Source organism: Ustilaginoidea virens, chromosome 7 (assembly GCF_000687475.1).
Source record: "Ustilaginoidea virens chromosome 7, complete sequence".
Classification (NCBI taxonomy): Eukaryota; Fungi; Ascomycota; class Sordariomycetes; order Hypocreales; family Clavicipitaceae; genus Ustilaginoidea; species Ustilaginoidea virens.
In genome coordinates this window covers 941816-954640 of record NC_057322.1, presented here as the reverse complement: position 1 = coordinate 954640, position 12825 = coordinate 941816, and the positions used below count along the sequence as shown (strand labels likewise).

Here is a 12825-nt window from a genome sequence, read left to right as displayed (position 1 = left end):
GAGGCACGACGAAAAATACGCATCAGGCAACCTGCTCTTCGCGCTACACAACTAAAGAAGATGTCTAATTACGGCGGCGGTCGCGGTGGCGGCTATGGAGGCTACGGTCGCGACAGAGGAGATCGAGGTGATCGAAACAGCTACGGTGGCGGCGGCGGCGGCGGTTACGGCGGAGGGTAAGTCTTTGTGTCCCGAGCATCTCGACATCAAGTTCTGCACTTTTACTCGTCCCCTTTTTACGAATATTCAAACGGGCCAGGCTCTGCACGATTTTTTGATGCAGCGCCTGGATCATCTTCTCACTCGGCACTTATCACTAACGACTGCACAGCCGATCTAATGGTTACAGCAACGGTCCAAGTTACGGCGGCCAGAGTAACGGCTTTGGCGGCGGCTATGGTGGTCAAGGCGGATATGGTGGTGGTGGTGGTGACCGCATGAGTAACCTCGGCGCCGGTTTACAGAAGCAAGAATGGGGTATGTTTGGCCCCTAAGCACCTGATTCTCTTGCCCAACGAGAGCGATCTAAAACTGATGTTGTTTGCAGATCTTTCCGCTCTCCCCAAGTTCGAAAAATCCTTCTACAAGGAGAGTCCCGATGTCACAAACAGGTCTTCAGCCGAGGTTGACGCCTTCCGACGCAAGCATCAAATGACCATCGCTGGCACTAATGTTCCCAAGCCCGTCGAGACCTTCGATGAAGCAGGGTTCCCGCGATACGTCATGGATGAAGTCAAGGCTCAAGGCTTTCCTGCTCCCACAGCCATTCAGTCACAGGGATGGCCCATGGCTCTTTCTGGGCGAGATGTGGTTGGTATTGCCGAAACTGGCTCCGGAAAGACGTTGACCTACTGCCTGCCCTCTATTGTCCACATCAACGCTCAACCGCTCCTCGCTCCTGGCGATGGCCCTATTGTGCTAGTTCTTGCCCCGACGCGTGAACTTGCCGTTCAAATCCAGCAAGAGATCACTAAATTCGGCCGCTCGTCTCGCATTCGAAACACATGTGTGTATGGAGGTGTCCCCAAGGGACCACAAATCCGGGACCTCTCCCGAGGCGTCGAAGTTTGCATTGCCACCCCCGGTCGCCTGATTGACATGCTTGAGGCGGGCAGGACAAATCTGCGCCGTGTCACATATCTCGTCCTCGATGAAGCTGATCGTATGCTTGACATGGGTTTCGAGCCTCAGATTCGCAAAATCATCGAACAAATTCGGCCCGATCGCCAGACTCTCATGTGGTCGGCCACGTGGCCGAAAGAAGTGCGAGCCATGGCCTCGGACTTCTTGACTGACTTTATCCAAGTTAACATTGGTTCCATGGAATTGTCCGCCAACCATAGGATCACTCAGATTGTCGAGGTCGTCACTGAAATGGAGAAGCGTGACCGGATGATCAAGCACCTAGAAAAGGTCATGGATAACAAAGAGAACAAGATTCTCATCTTTGTCGGCACCAAGCGTGTTGCCGATGACATTACAAGATTCCTGCGCCAAGATGGTTGGCCAGCACTCTGTATGAACCCCTGAATTTGCGGCTACCCCCTCCTTCTCCCCAACCTGCTCACAAGACTCGTCTTGTTCATGGTTTCCCTTTGATGGATGGACTGACCAGATGCGTATGCAGCCATTCACGGTGATAAGCAACAAAATGAACGCGACTGGGTCCTGGATCAGTTCAAGACAGGGAAGAGCCCCATCATGGTAGCCACCGACGTGGCATCCCGTGGTATTGGTTAGTATCATAGCTCCCTTTCCTACCCTGCCCAAAACCTCCCCATCCGCCCTTTTCCTCCCCACGGCAACTTCCAGAAACGCATATGCTTTACTTTACTCTTGATGTTTAGGGGCCATATCTTAATTGCGCGAACGTGCCTAAATGTAAACCGTGTCCACCTGGTTCTCGAAATCGTGGAGTCTTGATCCGCTGTGTAGCGCTTTCCGTCGCTATACTGGCATTTCTATCCCTGTACCGGTTTCCCCAATCGCGGTACTGGTGTAGAAGTTGGCATATCTTGATTGAAATCAAGTTGTCTCCCAAGGCTCCCTAACCCGAGGACCTGGTGACCGAATCCATGAATCCCGCCCGGAAAGGATGGATGGCATTGTCGCACCCCAATTGGATTTGCCCTGGTTTACCAGAAGAGTAAACATGAGCATGGAAGGCATCACACTCTGGAGCCATCCTGACGCATCATGGCGCTGGAACGCTTGCTACTACACAAAACCTCATCTTTCCGCCTGCTAACCATGATTCGTGAAGATGTCCGCAACATTACCCATGTGTTCAACTATGACTATCCCAACAATTCTGAGGATTACATTCACCGCATTGGTCGTACTGGTAGAGCAGGGGCCAAGGGCACTGCCATTACGCTCTTTACCACTGACAGTAAGTTTTTGTCCACTGATATGCAAAAGATGACACCCTGTTGGAGCCTTTGCTAACGACGGTTTCTCCTCCCAGATCAGAAACAGGCTCGTGAGTTGGTGAATGTCCTGCAGGAGGCCAAGCAGCAGATTGACCCTCGCCTTGCTGAAATGGCGCGCTTTGGTGGCGGAGGCGGTAATCGATACGGCGGCTGGGGACGTGGACGAGGCGGCGGCGGTGGTGGTGGCAGAGGTGGGTTTCGACGACGTTAAAACAGAACAAAAAAGTCTTGTCAACATCACCACGAGCTGACTTGTCGTATCAGTCAACGTCAACAATCAACCCCTCGGAAACCGACGGTGGTAAGGAGACGGGTACTCGTCCAAGTTGGTTCCAAAGGCTTTCCATACTGGCCGGCGGAAAGTTGGTTGGCTTTGACAGCTTTGTCCCATTTGAAAAAGTCTGGAGATGAAAATGAAGCTCGAAAGCTCATGGCACACTCTTGGAGGGGCGCGTTTATTAGACGGAACGGCCTTTTCGCCCCTCCCTTTTTTTTTTCCGTTTTTGCTTTTCCTTTGATGTTTTCTTCCCTCCCCAGTTTCATTATTAGACAATCGGGGGGCGCTAGGGTAGTGCGCCCACGGTATCTTGTTTCCTTTGTTTCGTACCCTCACGGTTGAGCTACATTGGGCAATCTAGTGCGGGATCGGCGTGGACGTTGGTTTCATGTGTGTCTCAGCACCTCGTGGAGCCACGCTTTTCTGCCCTGCGGACTAATATAGATTGATTCGCGGCGGGAGCAGTCGGAGCTCCCAGGGTCGTCAAATGACTAACTAGATTGACGCATGCGTCCGGGGCTAGAGCCTTGGCCCAAGGCCGACGGCCGACGGCCGACGCTCGAGGCTTCACCCCTGAACCGGGCTTTGTTGATAGACACTTGTAGATATAAAATGGATGGCGCCTGAAATGCCGACGTATCGATGAGCGAGTGATGCAGCAAGTGCGACCGTGTGTTGAAGCGTGTTGGACGTGGATGAACCGCTGTCCCGGCAGCTGAAGGTGTAGGCAGACCATGGTAGACCACACATGTGCTACGCCAGTTATGGAATATTCGGTCGCTGCCCCATGATGCCATCACAGAGGCGACCGACGTCCCGGCGGCAGATTGGTCCTAACGCGGTGCCTTGCCCTGCCCTGCCCTGCCTCGCTTTAGCTTGCCCCTTTACGGCTGGTGTCTCAGCCTGTCGGGCCTTGGTACGTGGGTACCTGCCTTGGGACCCTACTTTATTAGACTAAAAGTAAAATCTTTCCGCATCAACGTCTTCCTTTGTGATGTTTATAAGAGCTTCACGTTGGATGGCGTTGAGTGCTTTGAAAAAAAAAAAAACCTCCAATCTTTAATCCAACAATCAAGATGGAACCTTTTGAACTTGTAGTGGACGAACTGAGAAAACGACGCGGCACTGGTGGCGCTGGAAGGCAGGCAGGTGTTGTTTACGACGGCCGGAGCGCCGGGGAAGCGCTGTTTGCGCGGCAACGACCGAGGGCTGTCTGCGAGGCAGTGCGGCGGTCTGCAATGAAACGGCTGGGGGTGCTTGGGACGCGGCGTTTCATTTCAGGGGCGGAGGCTTTTTACAAGGACGTCTGTATTCCTAGCGACGAGGGGATGCGCTGTTTACGAGGGCGTTTGTATGCCAGTGACTAGGGTGTTGGTTTCCAACGGCTGCTTTTGGCAGAGGGTTCGTGATGGCTAGGAGGCTGTTTGGGGACGTTTACATGCTAGTGACGAGGACGTTTTCCCCAACGGCTGCTTTTGGCAGAGGGTTCGTGATGGCTAGGAGGCTGTTGTTTACAAGGACGTTTACATGCTAGTGACGAGGACGTTGTTCCCAACGGCTGCTCTCGGGGGGTTATAATGCCCGCGACGGTTGGCATCGCTGCTTTCGGGTCAAGGGGTCTGTAACGCCCGAGGGGCTCTTTACAAGGGCTTTCGGCTTTGACGACCAAGCGGGCGTGCGAGACGGCTGCTTCCGGCTCAAGAAGGGTTCATGTCGCCCGAGGGGCTCTCTGCAGGGGTCTTTTTTATACTCGCTTGATCGACCAAGACGTCGTTGTTTCAAACGGCTTGCTGTCGGCCGGCCGAGAGGCTCTTTGCAAGGACTTTGACGACCGAGCCGTGCGTGGGTGTGCGAAGCGGCTGCTTTCGGATATCGCGCGAGAGGCTCGTTACAGGGACTTTTGTAAAATACTTGACTGGCCAAGAGACGTCGAGTCGAGCCAGCCGCGCATTTCGCAGTTGGGACCGAAACGGACGGCCCCCTCCGAAAGGCGGCTCCTTTGTCCTTGGCGGCTGCCGAAACCCAGCCGCCCTGGGCCAGCCGCAACACGCGTCGATTCGCACGCCGACCCTGGTAAGCCCGCCCGGGCGGCGGCCACCCCGCGCTTCCGTGCCCCGAGGATGAAAAAAAAGACGGCATCATGTCGGGAAACACCCCGCACACGGGGCAGACAAGACGACCGGGCCCGTAGCTGACACACAAAAAAAAAAAAAAAAGGCGAAATGCAAATGAAACAAGATGGAACAGAACAATACAGGAGCCCGCGTCCGTCGTCAAGAGGTTTCGGGCGCGGGAGACCACATGGTGTCATGGTTGGCTTCGCTTGCCTGTCGGACGGTCATCCACTTCCCGGCTGGCGGCGGGCGCCAGACGTAGCTAGCTAGCAAGTAGTGGGTGAGTGAGGCCCGTGGGGGGGGGGGGGTCCGTGATGCAGGCAGAGATAGATCCCCGAGGCCTGGCGCGTCGCAAGTGCTGGGACGGGCTCGGCCTAACATCGAGGCTAAGCAGGACGCGAGCGTAGTGCCGTGTAGTGCCGATTTGCATGGCTCCCGGATTAGCACCGGCCGTGGGAGCAGAGCAGAGCAGAGCAGGGCCGAGCAGAGCAGAGCAGAGCAGAGCACGGCCGCGGCGAGGCTCTCGGATGCGGTTCGCGCGCCGTGGCCTTACGGCGGACGGTGCATCTGCGCATCCACAAGCTGCGAGGGGATTGCGGCTCCCTGCCGGTCCGCCATCACGACACAAGCCGCAGCCGTCGTCGTCGTCGTCGTCGTCGTCGTCGTCGAAATCACGCCCTGTGCCCGAACCACGCCGGCTGCAAAAGCGATGCTAGCGCGCAGACGGGCTCGACGGCAAGTCGTAAGCTCCCGCCGGCTGCAGAGGAGCCGAGCCCATCGCGCCTGCCGTAAACCCCGAGCGGCGCTACCGGTCCTAGCGCAGAGCAAGCCCGGACGGACGCGGCACCCAAGCAGCACCAGTCGGGATGTGGATGGGACCAGACGCGTCCAGGCGCAAAGGGGGGCTTCAGGGTCGTCAGCAGCAAAGAGGCACCATTGTTTCGGTTCCGTGGCAGCCCGAGAGCATAGCATGATGATGAGGCGCAACAGCGGCGAGCGGCAAGCGTCCAAGTCCACCTGGGAAAGCAGGGGAAGCAGGGGAAGCAGGGGAAAGCCAGGGACAGAGAAAGACGCAGCCGGGCGCTGCAGGCCACACCGAAAGGCATCGGATAACCCGTTGGGGCGCAAAGGGGAGAAGGGTGAAAAAAAAAATAAAAAATAAAAAGCGACGTTGCGAGCCGGACGGGACGTGATGGGATGGATGGATGGATGGATGGATGGATGGATGGATGATGCATCATCACCTGGCGAGGGCAAACCAAAAGAAGCAACCAGCCTTTTTTTCGCTGCTGCTGCTGCTGCCGCACCGTGTGTCTTGGCCGAGTGCGCACCGTACCGATGGACATGGGCCTGGGCCGCGCAGACGCAGCCGCAGACGCCGACGCCGCCGCCGGTGCAGGCGCAGGCGCAGGGGCAGGGCAGCGCTACGGAGCATGTGTAGTTTGGCAAGCCGTGGTGTTTTTTTTTTTTTTGTTTTTTTTTTTTTTTCCCTCCCTGCACGCCCACCATCCAGCCAATCAGCCAGCCAGCTTGCCCCGCCCCAGAGCCCCCCCCCCTCTGCGAGCACACACAGCAGGAGGATCACGGAAGCAGCAGAGAGGGTAGCCCCTCTGGTGGCGCCAGCAGGGAGGCAGCAGAGGCCGTGTTGTCCTTGGATGGTCAAGGGGGGGGAAGAGACGATAATAATCGCAGCGATTTTGATTTTGATTTTGATTTTTTTTTTTTTAAAAAAAAGAAATATTAATATTAATCTTGACGAAAAAAATAAAACGAAAAAAAAAAGGGGGGGGGGGAAGAGGAAGGCCAATGAATTAAAAAATAAAAAAAAATAAAAAATAAAAAGGCGATTGGCTGGGACGCCGCTGAGCATAGCATGGTGATAAAAACCGGGCTGGGGGTCGACGAACTGGTTGCCTTTACCGGCCGGTTGTCTGGCTTCATGCCACGTACAAGTCGGGGTTGGGAATGGGTGAGTGAATGGGTGAACGGGTGAATGGGGTGGTGTCCATGGCCCATGTGCGTCGGGAAACAGGAGCGCTTCCTCACCGGCCCATCCCCATGCAGGCAGGCGGGAAAAAACAGACCAGGTTAGGTTGGTGGTGGGTGGTCACGAATCAACATCAGTCGTCGACGGTCCATGAAGCTTTCGACAACCTCTACCGTCGACAAGAGCAGCGGGGCTGCTGATGCTGCTGATGCTGATGATGTCTGATGATATCTGATGATGTCTAATGTCCTGGCCGCCGTGTCTCCAGGGCGTGTCATTAACGCCCGTCGTAGGGAGAGGCCGCACGCAGGAGTTGCCAAGAGGGCCCAGAGCAAGCTATTCCCGCCCTCGTTGCCTCTACGGCCTCGAATCCTTCTTTTCCGCATGCAAGTCGATCAGATGCGACGGCCGCGGTCAAGCCGTCAAACAACCAGACGCTGCCGGAGCGCAGAACCCCCCCCCCCCCCCCCTCAGAATCGGGCTTCTCCCCCACCCCGAATTGCCACGAACAAAAGGCAAGCCAAACAACGCGCAACAACAAGCAACAGGCATCTACATGCACATCCACGGCTCGCCTGGGTCGTCAGTATCGTCAGTATCCCCTCGGTGCTACAGGCGCCGGGCAGTGGGGTGCAGCGCTCCCTGGCACCAGGCAGACCAGACGTCTGGCAAACCTGCTGGCACCACCCCCCACCCCCCTACCCCCCTACCCCGTGACGCCCAAGCCCGCCCTGGCTGAGCAAGGCAAGAGCCCAAAAAAAAAAAAAAAAAAAAAAAAAAAAAAAAAAAAAAAAAAAAAAACAACAACATCGGATCAAACTCACAAGGTCCAGCGAGAGAAGTTGCCCAAGGGGGAAACCAGTCGCTCGATGCATGTCTTGTGTGAACCACCACGTATCGGGTTCGTGCCTGGGGCCAGCGCAAGTGATATGTGACAGCACGACAGCCCGGGGGTGCGTGGCCTGGCGAAATGGCAAGGTTGCCGGGCGTCCTTCCAGCTTGCCGTCGACAGGAATCCTGGACGCCACTGGGCCCCAGGTGGCCCAGGCCCACCTCACGCCCCCTCCTCCCCCTCAGGAAGTCGACGGCTGGCCATCAACAAATAGGTACATACCTAGGTAGGTACATAAGGTTGGCCAAGCATAGGGCCAACGGTGAGCTTGGAGGGCCAGTTGTTGATTCTTGGTCCCTGTGATGATGACAGTTAGCGAGCATGCAGTCATGGTAATGCAATAAGTACATGGTGAACAACCAATGGCCTCGCTCAGAAGCCTCGAGCATGGACGGCACGGCATCCCTTAACCATGGCCCAAACGTGGCCCAAACATGGCAGGAAGCATCAATGGTAGGAGCATGGCAGCATGGCAGCAGGGCAGCAGGGCAGCAGGGCAGCAGGGCAGCAGGGCAGCAGGGCAGCAGGGCAGGAAACATGCCATGTAGTGGCGCGCAATACGAGGCACTGGCCTCCCCTCGTTCAATAGTCCAGTCGCAATAGTCGTGGTGCAGCTCGCCATCGGCACCCGTCTCCCGACTGCGGCTTTGCCAAATCCAGGCCAGGGCGAAAGCTTTCCTTGGCTGTTCTCGTCAAAAGTTGCCAGTTGCAGCAGCCGACGCGACTGCGCGCGACTTGCACCCTCGCTCGGCTGCTCACCATCTCCTCCGTCTTTCCCCAAACAAGACACGCCGGGTCACCGAGGCCCCAAGGCCCCTGAAGTTAAGCAAACTCGGCCATCACCATCTTGGCCATTCTGCAGCCCAGATTGATCGAGCAAAGCCAGCGCGGCCCTTTGCCCGTGCTGGCTCCTGACAAGCAAAAAGCCTTCGGGCCGGGCATTCTCCCCGTTCTTCTTCTCCGGACATCCGCCGAGCAAACAAAAAGTCTGCCTAGTCGAAAGCATCGGCTTGTTGGTCTTGCTTGGGTTTTGGGCACAGGGATCTGCGTATCCCGTATCCAGGTCCAGAAGGCCCAGAACCACCGAGGGAGAGACCGGGAGTGCTCTTGGTGGCTGCGACTATTCATCTTGACCCAGTCCTGATACGGACCAGTCACCATTCCATTCCAGTCTCCAGTCCATCAGTCCACCAGTCCACTCCCAGAGGGCAGTCATCCTGTATGCCGTGACAGCCTCTGACGCAAATGTGGGCGAAATCGGCCTTCCCTCACGAAACCTTGTCGTGCCAGCTATCAATTTGCAACGTCGTGTGGAAAGCGTAAACCCCCCATCCATTCTAGCCCACTGCACCTAACCTAACCTTCCCTGCCCTAGGGAGATACACCAAATAACCTACATCGATTCCAGTCCATTGCACACCGTGGCCAGGTACCCCATCTTCCTTTGGGACAGCTTGCACTCAAGCAAGCCCGACCTTCTCTCCCGAGACATCCAATTTCACCACCATTGAATTCCAACGTGCTGACACGCCTTGCAGTGAAATAAATGCATGGCTAGCTTCTTGCGTAATCACATCGTTGAGGAGATGCTTGGCATGGATGGGGTAAAGTTTACACCCAGCCAGCCACAATATCATGTTGACCACCTTCGGCAGAGGGGGGTGACGAGAGGGAAAAAAAAAAAACGAAGAGAACTTTTGCTATGGACACCTGACAGGACTGGGGAGATATCCACTTGGGTGTGCCATCATCCGTGTAGCTCGATATTACCGTAATCGTGCGCGGAGTTTGGGCCATTCATCCGAAGCTCGACGTATCTTTATCAACATACCTGCACTTTTGAGATTTCGGTTGGGCGCAGCAGTTGCTTTCTCTCGTTATCGAGGACGGCATAGTTCTACCCCTTGACGCGATAGCCTCCGAGGCGTGTAAAACTTGCCGTTGGGCTTTCCCGTTCACTAGAAGGATTTTGGGAATAGCGTGAAGCTACTGTTTCCTGAGCCGACGGCCCTCCAACGAGGACAACCAAAGCCTAGTGCCGGTAGTGCGAATACGATTCATTGATGCCGCCACTGGCGAGGCTCGACATGTCGAGGTTGAAATTCAAATCCGCCGTGATGAGAAGGCGGGGGAACCAAGAGCGTAAAAGAGACTCCCCCTTCATGTTGCAGCTGAGGTTAGCCCATAAGGGTAGCTCACGTCCTGACTAGGCCCATCGTGGAGGACATCGGCGACAAGGTGAAGCAGTCACTAATATCAAATGGATGAGATGCGGTCCAATCAACCAGTACGGAGCCTATGGGAGGGGAATGAGCCCGAGCTGAGTTATTGAGAGCACGGACGCTCGGGGATTCGACGACCGTCCAAACGGCGACTTGCCGAAACGTGGTTGCGTCGTGAAGTGAGTCGCGCGCGAGTGTGGTAGACTTCGTCATACTTGCGGTTTCAAAGTCGAGTTGGAGCTCCTGTACCGGAACGTATGACTGTGGAGCTAGACGTCATCTACCAAAATATCACCCGGAAGCTGCGCATGTGGCAATATTCTCCGATGACAAGGGAGGGCATTTGCCGAAAATCAACCAACAGCTTCCTTCATCACACCGGCCTAGTCGAGGTCATGATGCAAATCACGGGTTTGGGGATATGGCTTTCTTCTAGACGGTTCCAGCAGAGCGGCATGTCACAATTAAGCGGAGTAAAGTTCAAGACGAACGGTTGCTTAGACGGTATAGTTGCCGAACCAGCCCAAGCCTCTGGAAGAAATAGAAGTCGCCATGCGATAAATGGGATGGAATCCAGGCGCTGCGACATCAGAGGCCCGGATAGGGTGACTCGGTGGTATTTTGCAAGCCCGTATACCATTCGAGGTATCTAGCTAGATGTAAGCAAGGGTAAAAGCACACTTGCACGGCTTCGTCTTCGAAATCCTGTTTAAAGAAGAAATAAGTACATACCAGGAGCTGTAGACTACACTGCCAATGTATGGCGTTGGAATGCGAGCCATGACCTTTTAGGACTGAAATCCGGACCTCTGGCTCCAGAGATGAGGCACTGACCCACTAGTGAAGGCAACGATGGACTTCAATTCAGCTCTTAAGTCACCACCAATGCAAGACATCGATCCCCGGGGACCGAGCCCCATTGGCGAAGCCTTTAGGAAGGGAGATGTGACTAAATTCAACACCACATCTTCACCTATCAACGGCTGGTCATGTAGAGGTATTACAGCCGTGACCCCTCCAAAGATGTGTCATAACACCCATCACTTTTGTGGTCGCGGGGGCCTCGGTGGACCACACAAGGATTTGGGGCACGACGATGTGGAAGCCCGCAACAAACACCCCTAGCGTTGGAGCTCAACCGGTGTCATTTGCCCAAGAGAGAGAGCATCGTGAGCTTGCTGCCAACGGTCATGCTGAACACATTGGGCCTCACTGCATAGAAACATTGCTCTCCTTGGGGGAATCACTCAGACGCATTGGAAACAGGTAAATCGAGTGACTCGAGACTGAGAAAGGGATTGACTACGCACCTTTGTCCAGGTCATGCACGCGAGCCAACTTTGTGGTGCTTGAGGGAGCGGTGGGCGGTGACTGGTGACTGGTGACTGGGGACTGGTGGCTGCATCGAGTCGCAGATTATGGCGAACCTCGGTTACCCCAACGGCGCCGGGGCTAATGCAACGATAGTGGTGGGACGTGGTGGGACTGGTACCGATCGATCCGAGCCCATTCGATGAATAGACGGTTGGAATAAATCGATTCTAGAGTTGAAAATCATGTCGGACAACGTCGTCTGTGCTGATCTGATGTGCGGATTTTCCACTCCTTGTCTGGTAGAAGATGGCGCGTTGCGTATCAAGGAAGGAAACAAGGAGGCGAGGAGCAAGGAGGTAATAAAACAAGGAAACAAGCAACAAGAAAAACCTGGATGAATTGAGGACAACACTTTACCATCCACCAGGGAAAAGTCGTGCAAAGTTACAATCTACAAACACGCAACGGGGCAAAAGGTAAGACGACGAAAGACATGGCATGACAACATTGAAAGCTGTTTCAAGTATTTGCCGCAACCAAGTACCACACCACCCAGGCCTGAGGCTCTGCAGACAGCATCGAGAGGAAGGTGCTCACTGCTGACCAGGAGCTCCTGACTCCAAGTTAACCCAGGGCTGCCTGCCGCTAGCGTAAGTTGCTGAACGAAGGATCAGCTTGCTTTGCTGATCGGCAAAGAGACACCAAAGGACGCAGCAAGCCAGCTTCAGCGGCTATGTATCTTATTTGCAGCCGTCGGCATAATAAGTGCTGTGGTGGGTGATGCTTGCCCGCTGTTAGCCATGATGCGGTATGCGGTATGCGGCAGTCAAGAAGCTCTGCCTAATTCCCCCCCTCCCCCCAATCTCTCTCCTTGCGGTTCGGTCGGTCGGTCGGTCGGTCGGTCGGTCGGTGGTTGGTCGTGAGGAATTTGTGATTCTCCCAACCGCGTCTGAACCAGACCACATCCCTGTCGTGAAGAGCGTCGTTTGGCAGTCGCGACCCCCGGCCCCGGCTCCGTCCTGTCATAGGCCGAGGCTGCAAGTGGGTTCCTGGGAGGTCAATGATTCGACCGCTAAGAGCGCGCTCACGTTTATTGTTCATGCTCGGCAAGTACGTACCAGACGTGGTCCACTGTCCACTGTTCCGTTGTCAGAGTTTCCTGGCATGGCGTGCGTCCCCTGAGCAGCTGACAAGCGGATCAAGGGATATTTGCAACAAAGCCGTGCAGCGCCCAATCTGTCCACCTGGCCAATGCTGGCGCGACGAGATGATGCTCAAGAAATGATACCTAGGGCATTTATGCTCGCTCCAGGGTCGAATCGAGTGGCGCGGCGCACTGGCGGACGTGGCCCGCTACATATTCAAAGAATCAATCAGACAGCTCCAGCAAAAGTTTAGCGGACGGCAAACGGGCAATAGTGTCGTTCTTGAAGTACCCACGGGCCACTGACTTACCCAGGTACCTAGGTACCTTGGGTAGGGACGTTTTATCGGATCAATGATTGGCAAGGCTACTGCAACATGCTGGCCTTGTGAGGTGCGCAGAGAGACCTTCAGTGGCTGTTTTGGTGGCTGCTTTGTGGTTCA

General features: G+C 55.3%; 1 protein-coding gene across 1 annotated transcript; it reads left to right on the top strand.

Moving 5' to 3' along the window:
* Positions 1–60: 60 nt before the first annotated feature.
* UV8b_07885 (uncharacterized protein) lies at positions 61–2737 on the top strand (the record flags this gene model as incomplete). The annotated part of the gene is made up of 7 exons (XM_043145382.1): positions 61–176; positions 332–477; positions 548–1516; positions 1628–1735; positions 2264–2392; positions 2468–2623; positions 2697–2737. The coding sequence occupies 7 exons, from the start codon at positions 61–63 to the stop codon at positions 2735–2737; spliced, it is 1665 nt and encodes a 554-aa protein (XP_043001317.1).
* Positions 2738–12825: the final 10088 nt, after the last annotated feature.